We start from the raw sequence: 26,282 nt of genomic DNA on the forward strand, positions 1-26,282 counted from the left end.
TACCAGTACAAACCTGTCCTTTGCAGATAACTGCCAACTTCCCCACATGAATCAGAGGTGGAGGACTAATGATTTCAGACACAATTAGTCACAGAGAACATACGCCCCACCCGAGGTCGAACTCACGACCCCGCGATCCGTAAACCGACGCTCTACTTACTGAGTTAAGCGGGCGGGCTAGTAGTAGTAGTAGTAGTAGTAGTAGTAGTTGTAGTGGTAGCAGTTGTAGCAGCAGTAGTAGTTACTGTAGTACAACTATATTAATATCATTATAGTCTACATGTATATTCTATCATTTAATTATCATTTGAAAAATATATAGAAGTTTTGATATTTTGACATCAAAGAATTACAAATACCTTTGTCGTTTAATAACACAAATTTAACTAACTCTATAAAAATATGAAACACATTTTATTTTTCAATTCAATTACATAACTGCAATAAATACAATGTATTATCATAATTCCCAGATGTACAAGAGGAAATACTGTAAGCTATGATTGTATGAAAATGACGGATAGGGTGTGCGTATGTGTTAATTTGTTCCAATATTCATATTTAATCAAATGTTTGGCAATCATAATCAGAATCTGTATCGAAATATTACAATAATAAATTTAAATTGTAAAAAATGCAATTTTATTACAGAAATACGCAAGTTGTATATTATTATGCAAATAAGTTTACTACATAATATAAAAAACATGTCTTTCATGAATAGTTGCATCTTAAAGTTCTACAACTTGGCGAGAAAACGTTTTGTGGATGAATCATTAAATAATAGCTTTCGATGATATGTAATATAAACATTCGACGGAACCTAATATTCATATGGATTTAATCATAACTATCTGGCAGGAAAAATGAAATATAATTTTAATAAAATAGAAAAAGTGGAAACGAAAAGCTCGCCTAACACGACAAAAATATATATGTTGCAGACTCGGCTTGATTGGGCCTATTCATGATGGCAAGACGAATTAACAAATGAATCGCATAACTTTGTATTCAATTAAAATGCGCAGTTTAGAAATATTTTAACAACAAATATCTATGTAAAATGCACGTGATAACATAAATAAAGTCCGAAATAAGTTTATGATTTTTTTCAACATATAAAAGTTTATTTCCCATGATAAATGTAGTATAATAGTGAAACCGGAAGACATTTGCAAATATACTGTATCAAGATTTATATTAGTGTTGCCTCCCTTTAACTGTTAACAATGTAAAACTGAAGTCAAACATTCTTAAAATTGGCATAATGTTTGTGTCCATAGCAAATAATATTTCAAGTAAATGTGCTTCAATACTATCGTTACTTTAACATAGTTTTCACTTTGAAAAAGATAATTGTTCGTCATCAACACTTTCTGGAATGATGCATATACAAAAATTGTGATTGTTACGCATTTCATTTTAGTACACAAAATAATATATCTCTTTTATTTCACGATGTTTCTTTTGAAATATTTCAGTTGCTATTTATAAAATAATAAATGAATCACACTGTATATTATATATCTGTTTTGTCTGTGATAGTGTGTCAAAAGTCTCAGTATCATTTTACACGATCAACTGATACTCTGTCACAGATAAAAAAGAAAGTATGATTTCAATAAATATGTAATTTTATAGTAATTTATTTGAGTCTATTGACTGACTCTGATTTTCATTTATCCAGTAAATCTGTATCACAAAGCAGATATCATTCTTTTAAGTTCGGCAATTTAGTATATGTACATGTTCAATCTTCAATGACTGAAGGAAAAATAATACACTTTCATCATATAAAAATAATGCAATTTATTGGTATTTTTGTAATCTTATTTGTCGCAATACACTGATATCAGGATTCTGTTGATCGAGCGATGCAATACACAGTATATATAGTTTCCATTTGTATACATGTATGCAAACCTTTATAACAAATGAAATAAAGATATACAAAGTTTATGTGACAAATTTAACCATTATATTGTACAAAGAGTATTGAAATAAAGAAAACAAAATCATGTTGAAATGTGTTAATCTTGTACTATGTTAAGAATCTGTATATTTAGATATATAAACTACATATCTCAGATTTTATTTTATGTTTTATTTTTTTTCAGTTTTGTATACATACTCTTACAAAGAGTTCGAAATATAAATTCAGTAACAAATTAAGAAATGTGTAAACATAATATTTATTAAGTCGTTGGCAGTATCACATATCAACAATTTCTTTTTCCCGTCCATTGTTTATTTTTAGGCAAGGTTAAGAAAACAATGTATACGTTACAATATTAACCTTTCATCGTATTAATTGTTTGCAATATAGGCATACAAAATTCTGTCTATATATTGTGTGAAGAACAATTCGAAATTAAAAGGAAACAGATCATGTTCTAAAGTGGTGTAAAGAGTTGATTAATTCAATTGTTTGCAGTGTTAACAGCTGTGTATGAATGTTTCCCAATATTAACGATGTAAAGTTTGAATACTATTTGCAAAGCGCTTAAAGATATATTTGATAAACATGTAAAACAATATCAAACATTTTGAACATCCTTTTGCAAACAGAAAAACTAACTATACCTTCATAGTTTTAGATTTACCTATAATCAGTCATATCAAAATATCAGTCAATACAAGGTTGCTATCGGGAAATTAGATATTATAAACAATCTAACATAAATAACTTTGTTTAATTTATAGTATATCATTTGTGTTTCGAAAAGTCACTTTTTTATTTATAATTATCATTATTATTACTATTTTAGATACTTTTTAAATAGCATGTAGCTTATATACTCTTTTTGAACATACACATCCGAAATCCAACCGATCCGTGACACACAACTCATTTTCATATTGCTGTAGTTTATTGTATAAAGTTGCGTACTTGAAATCTCAGAGCTGAAAGAATTAGTATTGTTTTATTTCAATACATTGCAATAAAAATCTTAAACGTTATTTAACAAAACGGATAAGATTTGGAGCTACACGTGGCATAAAAGAATATTCATATTTTCATCCTCTTCAAGAACTGTAACACTCGATGGCAGGTAATCTTTTCCGACATTTCAATCATTGATATATATTCTGTGCTTTAGCTATAACAATAATCTATACAGCATCGTATTTGATTTCGAAATATAAGTATCAGTTAAACTTAAAGCTTGATTTGTATCTTCGAACAGATAGAGGATAAAGTTCCAACAGTTATTCTTTTAATATCAAACCTTAAGACTATTGTGTGTTAGATGTGTTATGACCTTGAAACAACTTTATGTCATTTTCTCTAAAATATACTATACTCACAAAAGAAGGAATAAAGCAGTGTTTCTGCTGATAAGGGAAATGTTTTCCCTATGCATAACGTTTAAAAAACAATTTAGCGTCAATTAAAAGAATTCAGATGTAGAACAACATTTGTTTTGAATTGTAAGTGATCATTTATGTACACATGTGTTCAAGAATACGTAATGCTTATTTTCACGAAACTCTAACTTTATTAGATGTGAGTAAAATATAAAAATCAAACCAGAAGATAAAATAACAGAAATAGGAAATTTGATTGAAAATACTAAGAGATAATACAATAAGTTAAAACTAGGATGCTGTCTCTTTGAATGCTAGGAAAGAATTATGTTTGATTTGAAGAAAACATCAAGATTCTGTAAAATATTTTAAACATAATGCATAAATTAAATGTATGTATTTTCATCAATTATGCTACTCAAAAGCATGGAAGAAGTATTTTTAAAAGACAAGAAATATAGAATTACTACTTGAACATAGGCTTTCGAATTGAAAACAGTTATAATAACAGACTTAAATCCTAAACTAGTGCATTTTCAAGTATAATTGTTGCCTCCCCTTAATCACACAAAGGAGATACACATATAAGGAAGTAATAATTTAACGATAAAAAAGTACGCAAATATGCCAGCAGCATGAGTAACACAATATATATGCTAAGGAAGAATTGTTCTATACTTTTTAATCGACCAGTGTTCGGTCTTCGTGAATCTTACATCTTAATTAAGGTAGGCTATATCGTTTATTCTAGCATAAAACTGTTGTTCTCGTCACTTTTCGGGGGTGTTTGAACAGAAGAGAAAACGTGTGTTAACAGAGAGATTCTCGCGCTCACGTACTGTTAAAACACCTTGTTATACATCCGCGTTCCTTGGCAAAGGGTAAACGTATACTGGCCCAAAACAGATAATTCAATAGGAAATGACGTCAACGTGAAAAAACAACACAGACATTCTCGCGTATTTCATAGAGCTGTAATGACGTTGATCGACAATGTATTCATTTATTAGTTTTATGCGTTTTATGCTAGAATAGCGTTAGCGCATGTTCTTTTCGTGTTATAACGTCTTCAGAATCCCTCGGGATTCTGCAGATGTTATAACACAAAAACATGCGTTATCTCTACATGAAGACGCATTGGACTTAGGTTTTACAAGATCTATTTTGAGGATAACAGCGCCGTTAGCTTTCTAGTAAGAACCTTTCATGTGCACGTAATACCTGGAGCATAACCATAAATGATATGTACTATAATAGTAGTTAAAAAAATTTGAATCAGCAACACATTTCCCTTTTCTTCGTCCAAGCAGGCTACCCACTATGGTACAATATTTACAAAACGCTGGTTGAGATCATGATAAGCTTGAGCATCTGTATTTGTGAAGGAACTTTGTTTGTCTTTCTTCTGAGTCTTTTCATTATCTGCTAGGAGCTTCTGTGGCTTTTCTCCTTTAGTGCGTCTTCTCTTTTTCTTATTAGCCTTTTCGGGTCTTGGGAGAAGGTCCGAGTCAGAAAGAGGCTCTGATCCTGGTATTATTTCAATATCTACAAATCATTAAAAGTACGACAATAATAAGACCTGTTTTTTATTGCATTAAATAAATGTCTTGTTCAGTTCTCATGAGATATATTCAAAGGTTGTTTGATGCCAGAGTGGCAAGAGCATAGAGAACTTCAATTGTAACATTTGTTAACAATATTTTAGACAAGACTCTGCAGTTGTCTTTAATTCTTTTGTATTTGTAGCATGTGATAATATTGAGTTCTGCTCAACCCGGGGCTAGAGGGTGTGGACGGTAGCATGTATTTCCTCTACCGTCCATGAACAGGCTCAATCAAACCGAGCCTGCAACATTTCTTTTGTCGTGTTGAGCGACCAGTGGAGTTTCTACTTTTGCTATTTAAGTTTTTTAATGGTAGCAGCTTTATAAAGTACTTTCCCTTTTTGACTAGTTTACACGTAAGAGATCATATTGTTTCGATTTCTTTACAAAATACAAAACTATCATACCAGAAATATCATCGCTGATAAACTCTACTATATTCATGTCTGGTGTACGTGTAGCAGTTCCTATTAAGCCAAGCATCAGATCCGACGGGGTGTCATTAATTGCCTCTATAGGGTCTTGTACATCTTTTGCAACAGAGTCAGTTTTCTGTCTTTTCGCCATTAGCCCGGAGGCGGTATCTTCACACGCGTATTTGACAGTCATCTGTAAGTAGATCGATACTTATTATCATCAATGCACGCTCGCTGCTTATATATTGATCCGATGTGCAATAGATATAAGCTTCAGCATTGCTTTCTTATGATTTGTGGCTGCTAGGCTGCTATTTCAGCCCTCGAGAATGTATTTACTAATGAATGAATATATTCTATTTACCATAAATGGGAGAAGTGATTTCCCTTATCAATATTTCGGTAAGTTATTATTATTTAGAGGATTAAAATATTCAAAACATGATAGATATAAGATTTGGCAAAATATGAGTTCTGAAAATCAATATTTCCAATACCATTAATGTGCTTCAAGGATATCACAAAATCAATTGTTGACGTTCCATGGCATTACACCAATACTATTTTACCACATTTCATCATTCCTTAGGTTTACCTGTTTACATTTTTATTTACGTCTTTCCGTTATTTATAATAAATGGCATTTGTTAACTTTCCAAACGCCTACTAAACTTCTAAAATTACTTCTACGTTTTTTCCTGTCACAGAAAAACATTTTTGAGGACTCCATTGGGGTTAAGAAACACATGAAAGTGGAAAACCCGCTAGATATATTAAAACAATTTTTAAAAAATGAAACTATACCCCATGCAAAGACTTAACAAAAGAATATAAAACGAAGACCAAAGTGATCTAGAACAATCACCCTTTTGTATTACAAGTGAGTCAACATTAAAACGTTGTTACTTAAATTAAACAGGAAATTCAGACAACGTGATTGCTCATAATCCACCTCTCATAGAAAGATATATTCGTGCCTGGACCTACATGGATTTCACAAAAAAACAATCGTATCAAATCCCACCAGGTAACAATATTGTGTCTTATCATGTGTCATTGTAAGTGAAATTCTGACAGGATTTCGGAAACGATATTGCACAACACCGTCGCTGGAAACCTAGATTATGAGGTGTTTATTTGCTTGATTGCATTGCCAGGCGCTCATGTGAGACAACATGCTTTTAGTTCAAGGTAGTTATATATTTGCAGTGAAAAGAAAAGGCTTTTTGTGTTTACCTTTAAAATATATTGATTATCGTGTCTTGTTATTATCATTATTATTATATTCATATAAAAACACACATGTTATGTTACAACAGTCTGATTAGTATGGCCTTTTTAATGTAATACAGTAGTTACTGTAATGACCCAGTAATAGACCCTAGGTATACATGACTTGACGAGTATCGTGAAATACTAATGAACACTTTAACTACGTGATCAAATTCTATCTAAAAATGATATTTATATTTCACTGGTCTAGAAATGGGTGGGTTCTCCTAGCACATTATATTGCTGCTTCGCTAAAATTGCAAAGCGGAAAGAATAATTTCGAGAAAAAAAAATTGGATATCACAGAAAATCACATATTGTGCCGGCCATACAGATAATGTGTACTGTTGCATAATAACGAATGTGCAGGGATGACTGTATTATGACCGGTTTACTATGATGATTGAAGAATTATAGAGATGATATATGTTCAGCTCAGACTAATACAGAAAACAAACAGAATACAATCTTTTAAATTGTATTCCATCTTTTCCGCTATTCGATAATAATATAACATTTTCTAGGTTAACACGATTCATCCACAGTGCGTCACTTACATAAGTCGTAATGTAAAAGCTTTTAAGGACAATGTCCATTTAGACATTGTTACAAGGTTACCAATTCAAAACTTTAGTATTTCAAAAATATCTGAAAATCCGAAAAGCAAACTTTCAAACATTGTCAAGTTAAAAACGGATGATGCTGTCCATATAAATGTTGCTTTTTCTACCAACAGTTGATTTGCAAACAACTAGAAATACATGCATTTTATTAAAACATTTCCAAATAAAATATATTAAGGATAGATCTATCATGACTTATATAATTTACCGAAATAAATTACAAATGTCTGAAACGTGAAACAAATCGTATGCAGTCATCAATCAATCGTTGTCGGTATAAGTGATAGGAATTAACCTTTATGACCTTCATAATGAGGCTTTTGTCCAATCACATTGTTCGTTCCTTTGTGCACTCATATATATAAGAATTTTTATTGACTATCCTATTTTATACCATCCGTTTCTTTCAGAAACGTTGAAAACATTCATTTTATAAAACATGAATCGAGTTATACAGGAAAACAGCAGTTCCTGCTCAAGCGATGACCAGACAGACAGTATGAGTTACAACAAAGCAATACCTACAGGGGTTACTGAAGAACATTATATGAAAGACTGCAAATATGAAAGATATACAGATACAGAGGAAGGTGGTGCGTTTCAAATCCATATCAGGATTTGCAAATGCACAAGCAAATACGAGGATAGAAGTAATTTAGTTCAGAATAAGATGGATTATATGCCAACAGAAGGGAAAGAAATTCATTCTGATCTCGCATGTAAATGGCGTAGACGTAAAGTAATGAGATGCGGTCAAAAGATATACATGTTAGAGAAATATTGCAACGGGTGCATTCAACCAGAAACAAATACCCCTATGCATGCAATGAACAGTAAGTAAATATGTAAATGTTTATATTTACATTTATATTTTTCTTAGTAATGACATTTTGTTGATTACAACACATATAAAACAATATAAAATTATCAACAAGGTCTTACTGTTTCATTATATCCAACACTATTTAAACACAAATGCGAAAAGTCGGACTGTTATTATAGCCATTAGACAGTTTCTACTAGAAAGTATCTGGACAAGAAGGTCACGAACGTATTTCCATTAACCATGTGCGGAAAATCAATATGGCGGCAAGAATTCCTTCTGAATCAAGATCAATATTGACAATAACGGTAATGAAATATATATCAGCTTCTTTATTAATATAGTCTGTATGTGTATCTATTTTATATCATAAACTTTTACTGACTTTACGCTAATTTGTTACTATATTAACAAATTTTGTGTACTTGGCTGCAATCATCTGATATTAGAACAATTATCATATAGTTGTATTAATGTTCTTTTTAGTCAAATGCATTTGGTTTACAAATGAGCCCTAATTCTTCATATTTACATTTCAGTGGTTCCTGCTTCAAAATGATGAATGAAGGAGGTCTGCAATTATCAGCATTTCTACTTAACAACTTGACAAACCGGTTATCTATAACAACAACTGCATTACCAAACACATAAGCAGAATTATGTTAAAATCATGGAGTTCAAAAAGACCAGAAGGTCCTGGTATATTTTTACATTTTGATATTAATTTCCAGTCTATTATGCAAAAAGTAATAGCTAATATGTTCATGTCAAAAGCTAACTCGGCACTAACATTCATCATGGTTTAATGAATAATCATTCCAAACTAAATGTAACTGAAATTTAGTAACTCTACACATTATGAGATGATGGGAATTGTGAAAATAACTTAAGACATATTTTTCAAAACTGCATTCTGATTTGTAATATTTTGCGTATTTTATACAAAATTTCGACTGAAACTTTCGTTTATAATCAGTTTTGAGAACTGATCATTATGTACAACATATTTTGTCCGTTTGAATCTTGCTTCATCTTTAATTTAACTTGAAGGCATGCCACTGAGTTTGACAGAAATCTTGAAATAATGTGGACCATTTGTCCTGCAATTCATAAATGATTTATCTTCATGAGGTTGATGATATATGCCAATAGAAGCTTTAAACCCCAACACTCTACCCATTTGTCTGCTCCATCCCCATTTTATTGTTACTGAAATGTATTTGTTGTTTGGGTTTGAAGCAACACGTCTGCTGTATTGGTCATTATAGTTTCTATTTGTGGCGGGCTTACATTGTGATGTATGGCTCTAACTGAGTTTGCTGTACTCTGTTTTTCCGGGAAGTCTACCCTTACCTTTTATTATTTACAATAATTTAATTTTGTGATGATAAAATGCAATGAGGACATTATTTAATGGTGTTACTGAACGTAACATGATTAACGACACCTAATAAAGTTTAGCGACATTTTGTCAAACCGTATTGTCATACAAGTACTTGATAATGTGAAATAAATTTGAAAAAGAAATGTAGGCATGTTATTGATTAAATTCTACATGTGGAATTTACAAATCTGCAAAAAAATGGACGGACAGAAAATTCATTACATATCAGCCTGGATATGGCAGATAGGTAAACTCTGTTGAAGAGGACAACATTTATATGCCCTACGTTTGTCTGAAATGTTTGCATAAAACGACAGATTATATATTCTATCAGCGCGATATATAAAAGTATGCACTTTAACAAATGACTCGTTTTTTTTCAATAATTAAAAAGACAGATGTATTGCCCTACATTTTAGAGCTTAATACATCAAATAAATGAAAATAGAAGAAAAAGAAACTCTTACAAAATTACCATAATTCATTATGTTACTGCGTCAGAAATCCTGTTTAGACCAATAGGTCAACATTAATATGTTCAAATATTATTTCTGTCTCTAAAGTGCGCTATATTCTTTTGCTATCTTAAGTTTGAATACAATGTTACACTGACTATATTGCTTTATATATCACCAGTTTACGACATGTTTGATTAGACTCGTAACAAAGCAGAGCAGAACTTGAAAAATCTAAAAGAATACGATTACAAATATAAAATGCTTTACATACTTTCTTAAATTCTTAATAGATTGGTATCTTTTAGTAACATTTAATTCAATTTGATACTTGATTACTCTTTTGAATAAACATCAAATTCAAGTATTGTATTATTCTTATTTTGATAAAATATATGCACAGTGGTTACAACAATATGCTATTAGCTACAAGCAAAGTTGTCAACTGTGTATATAAAACATACTTTCATCCGAGTGCACAATAATATTGTTGTCCAGACTGACATTGCATGGAAACGTAAAGTTTGCTTAGTAGCCAAATTTTAGGTGACACTCTACGGTCTGTTTCGTATTGAAGGCTTCATGGCTAATATATTTAATATTTCATCTTTTCAACAATTTCCGCATTGTCATGCAATCAATATTTGTGAATACAAACAAACTGAACCAGTCTATCAAGCCTCTTTCGATATAAATAAATGCGGTTGTAAAATATTTTTATCATGAATATGTAAATTATTATCATTCTTCCCTTGAAATGTTTTAGAGAGACAAGGAATCCACAGTTATGCTGACATTAGAAATAATACTTAAAATATAGTTTAGTGAATGTTGTCTTTCTTTGTAAAAATTGAACTTGTAATAAGTTCGCTGTGTTATTAAATCAACAATTACTAAACAAGTTATTACTTTTGTAATTCGCCCAATATGTACCTTGCACAATACAAATGTAATGTTAACTTAAAATCTAAACAATTGAATATACGTTTATAATTAACAATGCAAATTGAAATAATCAAACTTATTTTTAAGGTCGAATTGGCCTATCAGGTATAAAAGTAGAAACACATCATAATTCATTATTATACAATTCTACGATCAAACGATGATAAAATACTTTTGTACTCAATAATCGAAACTTTGAGTGATTTCCAACGCCTTTATATGTAATTTCTTACAGTCCATCTAAAAGTATGTCTGTGTGAAGGTCAAATACGTCATAACTTAAAATGGCAATTATAAAATGGGAAACCTGCATTTAAAGAACTAATCAAAATCTTCCACGACACAATTTGGTGAGTATAAAAAAGCTGTATAGATTTTGCCCGCACAGAAACCTAAATTCAAAAATAATGAATATACCAGGAACGTACAGTTCAAGCAGTTGTAGCTCAGACTATGAATGCGACTACATAGAAGAAAAACACTTCAACAAGCGCTGTAAATATGAACGACATCGTCGAAAACTAAAAGGACAGAATGTTTATTTTCATATAAGGCTTTGCATCTGTGGAGAGTTTGATGACAAGAGATACCTGCGTCGACGCCTTCGCATGAACCTTGAAGGAGATGATGGGGTAGATATACATTTCTACAGGAGCTGTAAATGGATAAGAACAAAACTACGCCAATATGGAGAAAGGGTCTATATTCTAAGCATAGACTGTGAAAAATGTACCGAACCACATTGCGGATACAAGGCAACACCATATGCAATGAATAGTTAGTATATAATGCTATTTTGAATTCCAAAGTAGTATAATACTTGTTGCTATATCGTACGATGTATGCTGATATGCTTTGGCATAATGTCTTAAGTGCTGTATTGCAAATATCATTAATACATGTATTCCATAAGTTTACAAACGATTCATAATGAATAGCTCATATTGTTAGATCAAAATACCATTAGCACATGGCCAGTTGGCTAATTGTTTTCTTCTGATGTTTTCAAAAATCATTTTATATAAATATAGATAAGTACGTCAAAATACATACTTTTTTGTCTCAATTACCAAAAACCAGTCAAGTTCAGATGACTTTCCTTGTTTATATTTGCGATTATTCTATGTTTAATTTGTTGTATATTTCAGATGTTGAAGTATCATATTGAGAAGATGACGAAAAGCAGAATTAAATACTATTTTTTTGACGGATTATTTGTCATACTATCATGGTTTCCAACAAGTATTTAGCATAACATTTGTTTCACACAATATTTGTTTCCATTTATATAGGTCAAACCACCACACTTTTACATTAAAAGTAACTTTTTTACTAGGTTATTTAAACGTTGTCTTTAATTGGAGGCAACCTATACAACATACATGAATGCATATCTTAAATGCATATTTTCAAGGTGTATTTGAAATAAGAAACAGTGTATATATGTGTTGCCTTCTTTTGCAGTAGAATATATCACATAATTGACAACATGTTGAAAGTATGTGAAAATAGCATTTTTATAAGTTTGTTCATAATTCAGATATAGCCTTTAGCCTGTTTATTGGTAAACTTAATATTGAATACTAGTACGTTTCAGTTTAAATTGGAAGAACTACTTTTTTAAAAGCGTTTTAATTCGACACAACAGTGCTCCTTTTTATTTATCATAAAGCAATGTATTTCAGAAACGTAATGACCATATCGACATTATTGATAAATCCCGTTTTCCGGTATTTCCGTACATAGGGTCAGGGGGGTCGGCGAGATTAACCGATATAAAGACCGTGTACACTATGAGCGATTATTTTTGCCAGAAGATAAGAATTTATGAAAGATCTTACTTTCTCACAATGGAAATACTATTCTACGACTTCGGCAACATTGTTTTTTGCAAAAATAATCTGTTTAACTTGAACAATGCAATAAATTTCACACCTTCGGTATCGAGCCACGGAAGCGGCAGTGTAGAATAAAAGATAAAATTTCAAAAATAAAGTAAACTTTGAGGATATTTTTGCTATATTTTAATTACAACAATGTTTAATGATAATCTGCAATACTTTTTTTTATTCATTTTCTTTGTTTAAAACTTTAAAAAAGGATAATCTAAACACTACCGCCATGTAGCGTAATGGCCGATACCCCCCTCACCGTGAAAACGGGAACGGGCGTTTATTAGTGGTTTATACCGGAAAACGGGATTTTATCCATAATGTCGATATCGTGAATTCTTTGTGGTTGTAATATTTGTGGAATAGTTCACATGGTATAGATAAAAATCCGAACTATTGATAATGAAATATATATTTCAAAATTCGAGAAATGAAGACGCGCCTGATTAAGCTGTTCAGGAGCTAAACCAATACAACGGGTATGTCTACAAGTCTCCGGAAATTATGCGTATAACAGACAAAAGATAAAAGCAGACCTCGCAATATACAAGTTAACTGCTTGGACAACTAAACAAAGGAATAGGATAAATGTGTTTTAATTGGCTACTAAATTGGTTGTATACAATCTGAGACACTGTATTTAATCGTTGCGGGATGTGTGTTAATACACAAAACATATGATTAAACCAAGCATATTCATTTATCTATTTGAACTCGGCAAACTGTATATTAATAGTCCCTATTCATTCAATTAAAATAACAATATTTTAATATAACGGGATATAAGTTCAATACATCCTATTCAACTTATATCTGGCATAAGGCACGACTATGGCTGACTGCCTGCAAGAACAAGGGCAACCTTTTAAATACATACATAACGAAACAACTCTAATTTTATTACGTTCAATCACTTTTTTATAAATCAAGAGCTGTACGAAATTATTGAACTCCATAGTTTTTGCATGGTTAAGGCAGTAAACACCTATTCTAATAGTTTATTGATGATGTTAATGCTTTATATAAATCACCAATGTAAGAGATATGTATGTCTTAAACGAATATATTTGAAGTACACCGATTCTAAAGTGAATGCCAAAAATAAAATTTGGGCATTGTTCAAATCTCCTATAGATCTGGTTTGAGACACGTGACGTTCAGCACTTATATATATGACTAATTTGGCCCATAGGAAATACTTGAAAAGGGTCGAAAAACAGTATTTCTTCTGTGAGTTCAAGTTATCGCTCGTCTATATTAAACTTACAATGTACATAAAATATATCTTGATTTAAACAGAAAAATACAGCTTGTTTTATGGCGGATATAAACGATATTTCAGTTAAACGTGTACTTAGACGGACATAAAATAACAATTATGAATATCATAATCATACACATGGTCGGCGGTGTCGGTATTTAGTTAGGCGCGGCATAGAACTAGACTGGAATGGCATGGACGTATGCGTACTGATCCGTGCATGTAATTGTGGTAGACGAGATGACAGAACGTACTTAGAGGATTTTGGATCTCTTAAAAGCATAAGTCTTTGGATATGATGCCTGCTTTTTAATTTTGTCTTTTGGCAGTTCCTGTGATATGCAGGCTCCATAACCTCAGATCCCCTTCCTAAATTCAAGTTTGTTTAGTTCTGCTCATTGTTTTCTCGTTTAGGGCAAACCCATTATTTCAACTGGACCATACGCCGCTTTTCATAGAATTACACACTAGTGTAGCATTGAAGGTTCCATGTGCACCGCCGTATGAACACATCTGCGGATGTCTCTAAATTGTTTTTTTTTTTGTACTTTTAACATGTGTAAATGTTAAGTTCTGCTCAACCCGGGGCTAAAGGGCGTGGACGGTAGCATGCATTCCACTACCGTCCATAACAGGCTCAATCAAACCGAGCCAGCAACATTTTCGTTTTTGTTGTGTTGAGCGACCTGTGGAGTTTCCACTTTTTTCTATTTGATGACTTTGAGGACGGTATAGAGCTTCATGTTACCAACAGATGTCATTTCTATTATGAATCCATTGATGGGGAAGAATACCGTTTGGTGAAAAGGTGTTATTGCCCAAGGCAAAGCCCGCAGGGAAGAAGACTCGATGGCTAACAGTTACAGATGACCATAAATTACCGGACTCTTTTTCCAAAACTGACGTTTAGAACTATCGAATTTCTACAATTTCTATAATTCAATTTTTATATCATGCAGCAGTTAAATATATATACTGTATTTTCATCTCCTAAACTAACCAATATTTATTTACTCTATTCGTTTAACAGTTCTGTATAAAATTACCGAGGCTGCTATTAAAGGTGTCTGAAAAACGTATGCATTATATTAGGTAATTTCGCCACAATGATTCCGTAACTGCGTTGATTTGAATATTCTAAAAGAGTAATAACTTTATAAATTAAATGTGTCCATAGTGCTGTCAGTATTATATGGCCCTAAAATATTTATTTATAAGTAAGAGGGCTCCATATCAAATATACTGTACCGGTGAAGGAAGTAATTTTATCCTCAAAAATTTTCGATTTGTAAGCTTGTCCTATTATGCACATGGACATATAGAACACTTTTCAGATTTTTCAGAAATTTTTATCCAACTTGAAATAGTATTCAAAGTATAAATGATCATATTGAATTATAATATTTAAATCACAAAATGGATATGACGTGCATACTTATATGTAATACTTCCATCGATATGTACAGTTCTTAGGAAAGAGTTCGTTTTACTTAACTCAGTCACTATAACTTACAGGTAATCCAAAATATCTTTACAGTGGATAGGACATTATGTTTGTATCAGCGTACCTTCCATCGAGAGCGACAGTTCTTGAAGAGTATATATTTTCTATAACTTCACAAAAAACATAAAGATAAATTTTAATATACATGTAGTTTAAATAAATGGCAATCTCTAACAATGTTTACCTTGGCCAATAATTTTCCGATAAAAACACATATGCCAACGCAACACGCTGTATTGTCGTGATATGTCCAATAATTTGAAAAGGTGTAATACTTACATAATAGTCTTCTTTTATAACAAAACAAAACACAATACAATAATAAATTTTCGTGCGTATACATTTTTCAAATTCTTAACTAGTGCATGTATAAACACAATAATATACGCAAAGAGTTTTTAGAAAATTAAAAATAAAACTATAATAATATTTACGACAGTGTATCATGTATGTAGGTTTCAATATATGTACGCAAGTGTAGCGATACCTTGGACACATTAGCCACGATCGATATTATCGTCTGCATCAATAGAAAACTTAGTGCGTATGTTATAGATTCACCTGACGGGGATTACTTTTATTCACACTGTCCCGTGACGGGGTCAGAGTGATGTCAGGTGCGCACCATAAGCTCCCCAGTGGATTTTCCTTGTTTGTTCGTTTTATCCTCGTGTGTTTGCTTCGTATGTGTGTGTGTGTGAATGTTAGTGTGTGTTGGTAGTGTGCAAATCTGCGTGCTATGGGTTGCGATTTAGGGAGGCTTCGTTTTTGGAACGTTGCATTTCCTTTTGGATATTTATCCTTGATTTTATACCGTCTTTGTTTCATAGGGATGGATAGTTGGCCTTAAATATGGAAAACGCTGAAAAACGTAGTTGCATTTCGAAAAAGTAAAACGAACTAGAACAAGAAAAGAATCGAATGTGGTCCCTCGCTAATATATGTTGGCTGATAGTGCTTAGCAGAAGTCAGATTAAATAATCTATCTATTATTTTGATGCGATGCAAACTTATTTCATTTTAGTGTTGACGAGGCGGTACTAACTGTGCTCGCTGAACCGTTAAAGCTTCTATGGCGTCATATGCGTCAGACAATCAACCTGAGAACCCAAAATGTTTATAAAAAGAACTGACATAATCGAATCTAAGATTAGCTAGAGTAGCAACTTCGGCTTCTACGATTGCTATTTAGAGTAGACATATTATCAGAAGATTTTATTTTAGAACAAAAACTTTCCCAAAAGACTTCTTTTAAATACTAGTATAATGACCTTTTTCTAACCATAATTTTGTTAAAGGACCTAAGTTTTTCGTCTGAGGTATATTTGATATTTAAAACAACTTTACAACAGGAATTAACGAGATGGAAGATTGGCGTCGAAATGTGATATGTCTAGACAAAATGCTTATGAGATTCATAACCGAGATGATAGCCCTTTCGCTCAGATTGATGACAAAGATTATTGGATCATATCCTCTGTGTTGGTACGCGTCTGCTACTGTAGACCGGACACAAGTAAGGCGCATATACTTATTAACATCAAAGATGGTATAGGAATACATGTCAATCAGCGGTGTTTTTATGATTCAAATCGTTTACCCGATGGAAGGATTGAATTGGAAAAGATATGCGTTTGTCCGCAAGAAATTAAATACTAATAAAACAAAAGATAATATTATATTTTGAAATGAATCAAATTGATAGAAACCAGTACCCGTTTAGAATCCGTTTAATCGTGTTGATCGGCACATTAAAATAATCTTCAAACTTTTGATTTTCACGTTTTCTTTTTCCATGAATGTTTTGTTTTCCACTTTCCGATTCATTTCTGTTTTCTGTTTGCTTGAATCAATATCGTTATGATCGTTTACTAAGTATTACATTTTATCCATGTTGAAACTCAAATAGTTACATTCATAAGTTAATATGTTTATTTGCAGAAAGAACATATGTATCACATGACAAGAAAAAAAGAAACTGTGACATTTCTATCGCCACAGTATTCTTCTAGTGAATGTAAACCAATAACTGACGTCTTATTCGAAAAAAATAATTTTTCTTGTTCCATAATTATGAAATCTATCAAATGCTTTTTGTAGTAAATCATATTTTGATATGTTTCATTTATATTTTGCCATATGAATGTTTTAATCATATCGTTATAACAGTATTTCATGCATATGCAATAAAATGTTCATCCCAATTTAATTGAAACGTGGTATACATCATCAACATGAAGTGAGCATGCGCATATTTTCGGGACTTCTACGTTCAATTAAATTTTCAAGAATGGCACTTGACAGTTCTAGGCGGCTTAATATTTTGCATATTTGCACCATAGAATTAATCACCACTACAAATTAAGTGTTTAGTAATTGTACAGACAGCATCGTCTATGTGTGAAATAGTTAGATTTGCACTGAACTTAAATGTTTTGTGCTAATAGTAATAACAGCTCCTAATTCTCAATTTACTTTGTACAAGGTCAGATGATCACTAAACACATTCTGTTATTTTTCATCAATAGGATACTACGAATGACTTATTTTAGCGGTTGTGTGACTTTGTTTTCCGCATGTCATGTCTTAAATGTGATAGTCACTGTCTGCATTACAATTGGATAAAGTTCCATGAGAATAGAGTTAACAATTCTAAAAATGTACGTTTTTATTCCTAACTGTTATTATAAACTACCTTCAGCAAATTAAGATAAGATAAATAGGTGATAGATCCGATAATTTCCGATTTCGGTCAGGTAGCTTCTTTACTCATCGTTAATTGACAAAGCTGTCCGAAATTGTAGCGTGTCGTTTCTACTGGTATTATATATAATATAGAAAAGGTGGAAAAGCAACAAGTCACACAACACGACACAAATGAAAATGATGCAGGCTCGATTTGGTTTAGGTTGTAAATGGACTGTAGAAAAGCAATCTACTTTCTCCGACCTGTAGCCTCGGGATGAGCAGACCATTTACACGTGTTATAAGTACCAAAATATGACTAAGATAAATCTACAAACGTACTCATACGGCCGTGCACATGGAACCTTCCATGAAAACCAGAGTGCAATTTCATGAGAAGCAGTATATTGTCCCCAGTTAGAATATTGCCCTAAACGAGGAAACAATGGAAGGTACTAAACAAACTGTAACTAAAGAGAGCATCTGAGGTTATGTAGCCTGCGCACCAAAGAAACAGCCAAAAAAAAAATTAAAAAGCATGCACCATAGCCAAGTGGTGATAAGACAATACCGAACGCTATTAAAGCTATAGTATTGGAAATGTTCAAGCTGGAATCTTAAACAGTAAACTTACACAGCATATAAAAGATAAAGGGTAAAGGTAGATTTCCCGAAAGCACTGAGCATCCTTAACACAGCTATAGGGACACGCATTTGCAAAGTAGGCCAACAACAAAAAGAAGTTAAAACGGAAAAATTTTATTGACGTTTTTTTTTCTCAGAAATCCAACAAGTACATTTTGATTTTATGCAAAATACAGTTAAAGTGTGTTTTTTGGTGAGGAAGGGGTAGGGGTAGAAAAAGGGGGAAGTGTGGAGGTGGAAATTGGGAAAGTTGAACAAGGATGAATATTCAAAAGGGAATGCTACGTTCCTTAAACACAGTTACCCTACAACGTAAACCACAGCAGCGCAGAAACATACGTACAAAAGATAAACACACACACACACACACACACACGCGCGCGCTCACGCACGCACACATGCACATAACTAACATACATAGAAAAAACAACAGACAAGTAAGATATAACAATACTGTGGGGCACCGCCCAAGACACACTGACGCACAAGCACACACAAGCACACAAGTAAGCAGGAAAAAAACAAAACAGTCGAGCCCCGCCAATAAGTCTTGCTCTCAAGGGTCCTTACAAAGGTGAGGCTAATAGTTTTGCTATCAAGCAAACTCTAGTTTGGTCGGACTGTCCCAACATTTTAATTTATCTTTTAACTCTATGTTTCCAAAAGTATTTTCTTTCCTAATTATGTTTCATATACCCATATGCACTAGAATCTAGAAGAATTAGGGAAGATGTTTGCTGAGATATATGCTGTAGTTTCAATTCATATACGAATATTTACAAGAAGAATAATTAAATAAATCATTTATAAGAGTAGGCACCGAAAGTCTGACTTAGAAAAAAGATTAATATAATATGTCCTTAACAACGGTGTAGTCTGTATTTAAAAGAACTGAGGTAGACAAGTTTCAAAAAACTTATTACACAGATAAATATAACAAATTGCGCTACAAAGTCTAGCCATTTCATTTGAAGCATATATTTCCTTTCTGTGTCATACACGTATCATGCTTACTACTAGGTCATCCGATAAACGTCCCACAGGTTGTAGGCGTCGGTATAACTCCAGACAAAATAGTCAAACATGTAAGTGCTGACAATTTTTGTACACTTGCTCAATGTTGATGATGTGTAGGAAGTTTCATTTCAATTTTATAGAAACTGTTGGAGGATGTGAGTACAAAATGTTTTGATGTAGTTGTAATATTTGTAGAAGTCCAAAAACGGCAATTACTCAAAAAATGATAAATGGACGTGAAATCAAGACAATATGTGCATGTTCACTTCCTGTTGCTGGTATATTATTAGGTTTCATTTCAATTGAAGTAGGAGCAGTGTGGTATACCAGAAATTGTGAAAGGCGGATAGACGGACATGTCAAACACTGTATGACTCCCGGATCATCGATATCAGGGACATGTTGCAAATACCTAAAATTTAATTCATTATAGTTTTAGCATGAATAATTTTGATTGTTTAGCATCCATTTAGTATGTCATAAATAGAAGGACTCTGCTGACCATAGTAATTCACTATACACTAGAACACAACACAACAAAGTATTGTCTCGCATATGGTTTAAGTTTAGTTTTGATTGTTGCATGGCTACATTTATGTTTTAAATCTAGGTTCAGGTACAAGTCATATGCATGTTTACGCTATTGAAATGCATAGTTATTGTTGTGGAATCTACTTTTTTTCCGTGAGCTGAAATGTTTTAACAACAACAGAAAGATTCCAACGCAAAGCATTTTAAAAACGTTATAAGCACTCTTCCCTCCTGGACATTGTACAGTACAATAAATACTTCCAAGAAAAAATTCGCCAAACACGACTTGGAACATTGTATAAGAAATTGTTTACAAATGGGCGATGTTAATGAATCATAGTCACTTAAACTTTGCAAATATGAAGTTGATAATGTGAGCAGCTGGGTATTTGGCTTTTGATGGTTTCTTGACTTTTCCGCTTTGTAGGAAACACTCTATCTGTACCAAAGCCATATGACCGTTGGTAACTAGAGCCAAGTATTTCCTATGCTTACAATTCAACTCATGTAATTAAGGTTTTAAGAAACTTGATCTCCAAGTGTGAACTTGAACTTTGAGCTAGGGGTCGGGATTTTGCGCATGACACGTCGTCTTATCATTGCGACCATTTCATAGTGACCGTACAAGAAATTGCGAACGGACGGACGGACGGAATGACGGAGGGAACAACGCAATCCATTAGTCCCAGAAACTGTTTTTAAACCAGTAGTGGACTAAAAATCATTGCAAGGGATAACAATCTCTTGTCCAACTTTTCGCTCATCGAGAGCTATAAGACGCCCTTATCGGACATGTAACCTATTCTTTAAGAGTATGTTTATTGGCATCAGATCAGCACCGAGAAATAAGTACGGATTTTGCAGCGGATATATTGATCGACTTCAGGAGGTGTGCAATTTGAATAAAAATATACGCTGAATGTCTTATAAGCTTTCATTTTGTCTAGATGAAATTAGTACATTTTGAAATAGTTCAGTTTTGTCTTACAGTCCGATTTTGCAAACTGTAAAGGTCTGAGTGTAATACATAACTGAACTGAACTATTTCAAGATATTTTCATTTTATCTGGACTAAATTAAAGCATATATTACATTCAGTTTATATTTTTATGTAATTCATTTAAAAGTTTGTTTTAAGATCAACAGGAACAGGAATATTTCAATATTACATTCTGAAAGAGAACTAAAATGCTTCGTTAAGTATTATAATTTGTAAGTCAATAAACATTCTTTCAGTTTTCCCGGTCCGGTTAGTGCAATAAACAGAACACAAGACTTCCAACCACGAGGTCTTAGGTAGCTGACAGAATACTTAGGACAAAACGTCTCTAAGGTCGTTCGTTTTCCACCTTAGACTCATATGGGGAAATTGAAAATTACATATTGAATTTAGGAAAAACTGGTTAGATTTACGGACCTTGATATAAGGCTGAAATATAGTTGACAAATGGCATTAATTAAACAAAGCATGGACAGAAAAATATCAATTTTGATATTTTATGGTCGTATCGCGTGTTTTCGTCAATTTTCTTCTACTGTTTAAAATTTGATTAAACCCTTTTGATAAAAATGATACGATTGAAAGAAAATCTCAATTTTGCTGATATTTCTGTAGCTAGAAACTTTTTCACAGTGCAGATTTTCACAACCCAAATTATTATATGTAGTCAATAATTCTGAATTTTGTAACCTTTCAATAAGAATAATACGAAATTGAGAAAGATGGGCATTCATCTAACGAGATTCAAACTTGTGAATAATCAAAGTGAGTGAATTTTGTTACATTGAATGATAAGATTAGCTGTCAGTATAAACGACGTGGCTTAAATAACGTTGAATAACAAATACTATAACCATATTTATCATTAAAGTTTTCTGAGATAGTCACTGGTCGCTTTGAAGAAAGTATCTCCGTGTCTTCTTGGTTAAAATCGTTTTATTCTTGCTTCTTACTAACAAAAAAAAAACACTACTTATTTCTTAATTTTTATATTTCTACATATATTTTGAAGACAGTTATTTTTTATCATGATTCATTTTTGAGTGTGCGTGCGGGGGTGAGGGAGGGAGGCGGGGTTAGAGTCACATCGACACAAAGTAGGCCTTGAGGCGATTTTCTTAGCTTTTGATGGTAGAGGAAGACACCAGGTGCCCCTTCTTGCATTACTTCAGGCAAAGGTGGGAACTTGAGTAGAACTACATACCTTCATAAGCTAACAGAATGCTTTCTATTATGAAAGATAAAAGGTAAGAAAAAAATAGTAGATGGGTTGCTTCAAATTCCCAACAAGAACATTTCAATTATATGCTAAATACAGAAAGTGTTGGGCGGGGGAATGGTTAAGGGGTAGAAAAAGGGGTGTCGGGTGTTGGAGGAAAGTAGAGCAAGGATGAGTATTCAAAAGGGAAAGCCACGTTCCTTAAACGCAGTAACCCTGCAACATAAACCACAGCAGCTCATAAGCTACACTCACACATACGGATATGTCCGTGCGTTGAGGTACGTTGCGGATGGGATTGGTCTGTGGGGGGCGAACACACGGATAAGTACAGAGCAGTACGTCTTTGTACGGGAAAAAATGGAGAGAAACGGGGAACAAAAAAAAATACAGGACGCGAATAAGTACGGATAGGTACGGCGTACTACGTTGAATTACGTTTTACTGCGCCTGGAAACTTGCTCAGCGCGTGGACGGGTCTGCGGTGAACTACGTTGAACTACGCTTAAGTACGGGCAGCCTTTGATAACTACGTTCAGCTACGGATCAATACGCATGACTACGGCAAGGTATGTTTCAGTACGGATAACTACGTTTTAGTACGTTTAACTACGGATGAATAAGTTTCAACCAAGTTGAACTAAAGTCACGCTTAAATTGCTACGGATCGCTCAAACTTTTGTGCATGTTCAAAAGTTGGAGAAACTTGCAAGTTTAGGATAAGTCTTGAATACGTTTTGACCAAGTGCTGGTACGGATTGATACGGATTACTACTTTGAGGTACGGCTCAGGTACGGATCGATACGGATTACTACGTTTCTATCCGTGGCGGCAAGACGTAGCTATCCGCGCCGTATGTGTGACTGGGGTATAACACCAACGTACAAAGGACAAACACACGCACACAACTAACATACACAAACAAACAAATAGGTTGTGAACATGACTATATTTGTAAACATGCGCTGTAGTTATAAACAAGTTCACTTTCTACAGATAAATCAGCATACGATATGTTTAAATGCTTATTTTTAATATTCCGTTTGCACCGTCCATTTATTTTCATATATTGCTTGAGAAAGTATGAGTACCGTGTACCTTGTACATGTTTTCTGCAAAGTATCATTTTCACTTTGACATGATCATGTTTCTAATTTTACTTAAAGCATAACAATCAATTTCTTTGTTTATGAAATACAAAATGGCGACAAGCTTTTGCCAACGTGGCAGAAGGAAAAGCGCGGATTGCGCAAGACCTCTGTATAGGCTGTTCCCACTCAAGAAACCGGGGTTTCCCTAAGTATTTATAAATAGAACAAAAAAGCCTACCTTAATATCAAAATTCTCTTCAAAAATGTCAATATATTGTGAAAATCCAGTATTTTAGGATACCACTACTACGCAAGATATAACTGTGTTCGTGACACACACGCCGTAACCAAGACAAAACGTAAACAAAGCGACATGTTTTGAAATATGTACAGTGGCATTCGATATTCTAATAATAATTCTAAATAGTTGTTTTATCAAAAGGCAATCTTTTTATACTGACATACATTCAAAAAGGCATTGCGACTTGACGATGAATAGATTTGTTTCATACAATACTTTGCTTTGTTATACATATAAATATAAATGTATGATTCCGAATTCGATAATTTATTTCAATGTTAAAGTCCTAGGTAAGGAATTTTTCCAATCATTTTTCCAACTTTGTAACAATTAGATCAATATAGCATACGCCTTTACCAGTTTTACAAAATATACAGAATATGTGGATTTAGTTGGTTCTCTATAGATTGTGCACATTACTTATACGGCGACACTGGATGCAACCATATTTGTCAAAGTTACCTTAACAAGAATGCGTAGTAGGAAAATAGATTTCAATAAATGTAGTAATGTAGGTCAATATAAAATACTTCACTGCAAACTCAAAGTGAATGAAAATCGTGATAAAAGGAAAACACTTTTATGTTACTCTAATAACTATAATAACTATAAATATTTCATTTCAATTCATTGTAGAACGTTTCTTTTCCTCAATAGTCAAAAAAGATTAAACATATACAGATATAAATGACTGTGTTGTCTACAGCTTACATCAAAGGCATTATAAGAGTTTTTCATCCTTTTCTGGTAAATACTTTATTTTTGTAGCCGCCAACAAAAAATACTTTCAATAGATTGAAACGACACTGGAAGATAGTTTGTGGTTCATTATTGTCAAATGCATACAGGTCGTGGGCGAATATATTACCTCGTGTATTCAACAGCTTTTGACAATAATTTCAGTACATGATATAATAAAAAAACCACAGTATGTAAAGATAGAAACCGAGCCTTTCAAACATTTTCGTTTCCGTCGTGTTGAGCGACTTTTGGAGTTTCTACTTCTTCTATTTTATAAATAACAAGTCGTTTTTGAAGAAAGCATAGATTTATAACTACATGCAAACTGACAAGACCAAAGGAGTTAATGCGCTTGTTTTATGGTATCAAGACATTTTCATTACTTTCCTTATATAAGTATGATCCTTTTCTATATACATGACAGATGAACAGACCAACAAAATTAATTCGTTTGTCGAAATATATCGACAATCATTTTTCAATCATTCTATCGGAGGCTGACAGCGTTACTTCCATTGTAATATATCAGTGTATATATCTTCTTACGAAGTATATATGTGCATCGCTTGCTTAACACTGAGACAAAAGTAATAATGTAGATAGTGATGAAAATATTGTACATGCGAGGAATACGAAACACACACATAACATGTGATGTCTCTTTTGTGATAGAACCATTTATTGAACATGAATACTAAATATGTATAAACAAATGAACGCTTGTCGAATGTTAAACAAGTATATTTTCACACAAGGGTTTTAGACATAAAAACATTAATTTTATATGGTATAATATTAAACAAAAGCTCTATTTGATTCTAAGAAACAATATATTTTACTCCCTATTTACAGGCATATCTAATGTAGGCATACCCAGTACACCAAATATTATTTCTTACGTTTACATTATAATTATAAAGAATGTTCGGGTTTATATATATATATCTCTATTTTACATTCCAATTAGATGTTTTCAAAATGACGTAATGATCTGAATATTCATTATCCAATTACTTGGTATAAATAAGGCTTTGATTTTTGAGGAACCATTTAAATTACTGTTATAAGATAACAGTAAAGTTCTAATCTTATACTCATTACTATTTGTATGAATATGTAAAACAGACTGACGAATTTTATAAATCATATTGTTTTGGACAAGAGCTTCAATACACACATCAAATCAATTAAGGCCATAAAATATTACATCTGAAGGTAGTTCTGCACGTTTGATATACCGGAAGTGATGGCGTATCGTCAGTTATCCGGAAAACGTAGAATAAAGCCTGGATTCGGCGTACGGAAATGAAAATCATTTTATGAATTAATCGCAACCTGTGGGTACATATATTCCAATGGCACTGTTGCTATATTTCTTAAGTAAAAATATGATATTAAAACATATGATACGTTAAAAATTTCAAAATAATGTCTTAAAATTAACGTGAAATGCCCGGTTCGCTTTAATTATGGTCAAATATCTCAAAAATAAGCACACGGACCTATACATTTTATTTCACCAAATTATAGGCCATATGTTTATTTACAACTGTGAGAAATTTC

The 26,282-nt window shown here is 32.7% G+C and overlaps 3 protein-coding genes across 4 annotated transcripts; 2 read left to right on the forward strand and 1 right to left on the reverse strand.

The window, feature by feature from the left end:
* Positions 1-401: 401 nt before the first annotated feature.
* LOC123553783 (uncharacterized) lies at positions 402-24,046 on the reverse strand. 2 transcript variants are annotated; one of them, XM_045343426.2, is made up of 3 exons: positions 23,916-24,046; positions 5,321-5,522; positions 402-4,854 (listed from the first exon to the last, which is right to left on the reverse strand). In XM_045343426.2, the coding sequence occupies exons 2-3, from the start codon at positions 5,520-5,522 to the stop codon at positions 4,628-4,630; spliced, it is 429 nt and encodes a 142-aa protein (XP_045199361.1). In that variant the 5' UTR covers positions 23,916-24,046; the 3' UTR covers positions 402-4,627. The 2 variants fall into 2 exon arrangements, with proteins under 2 accessions (XP_045199361.1, XP_045199362.1); XM_045343427.2 differs by lacking the exon at positions 23,916-24,046 and adding an exon at positions 8,167-8,296.
* On the forward strand, positions 7,640-10,160 carry LOC128558698 (uncharacterized). The gene is made up of 2 exons (XM_053548804.1): positions 7,640-8,057; positions 8,587-10,160. Exons 1-2 carry the CDS (start codon positions 7,664-7,666, stop codon positions 8,604-8,606), a joined length of 414 nt encoding a protein of 137 aa, XP_053404779.1. The 5' UTR covers positions 7,640-7,663; the 3' UTR covers positions 8,607-10,160.
* On the forward strand, positions 11,207-12,271 carry LOC123553784 (uncharacterized). Its single transcript, XM_045343428.2, has 2 exons — positions 11,207-11,608; positions 11,980-12,271. The coding sequence occupies exons 1-2, from the start codon at positions 11,239-11,241 to the stop codon at positions 11,997-11,999; spliced, it is 390 nt and encodes a 129-aa protein (XP_045199363.2). The 5' UTR covers positions 11,207-11,238; the 3' UTR covers positions 12,000-12,271.
* Positions 24,047-26,282: the final 2,236 nt, after the last annotated feature.

The sequence above is a fragment of the Mercenaria mercenaria genome, chromosome 7, assembly GCF_021730395.1.
Source record: "Mercenaria mercenaria strain notata chromosome 7, MADL_Memer_1, whole genome shotgun sequence".
NCBI classification, from domain to species: domain Eukaryota; kingdom Metazoa; phylum Mollusca; class Bivalvia; order Venerida; family Veneridae; genus Mercenaria; species Mercenaria mercenaria.

Coding starts and splice junctions, on each gene's coding strand:
- LOC123553783 (XM_045343426.2), bottom strand. CDS start 5,522: ATGACTGTCAAATACGCGTGTGAAGATACCGCCTCCGGGCTAATGGCG. Junction 4,855..5,320: donor TATCAGCGATGATATTTCTG/GTATGATAGTTT, acceptor AATGATTTGTAG/ATATTGAAATAATACCAGGA.
- LOC128558698 (XM_053548804.1), top strand. CDS start 7,664: ATGAATCGAGTTATACAGGAAAACAGCAGTTCCTGCTCAAGCGATGAC. Junction 8,058..8,586: donor CCCTATGCATGCAATGAACA/GTAAGTAAATAT, acceptor TTTACATTTCAG/TGGTTCCTGCTTCAAAATGA.
- LOC123553784 (XM_045343428.2), top strand. CDS start 11,239: ATGAATATACCAGGAACGTACAGTTCAAGCAGTTGTAGCTCAGACTAT. Junction 11,609..11,979: donor AACACCATATGCAATGAATA/GTTAGTATATAA, acceptor TGTATATTTCAG/ATGTTGAAGTATCATATTGA.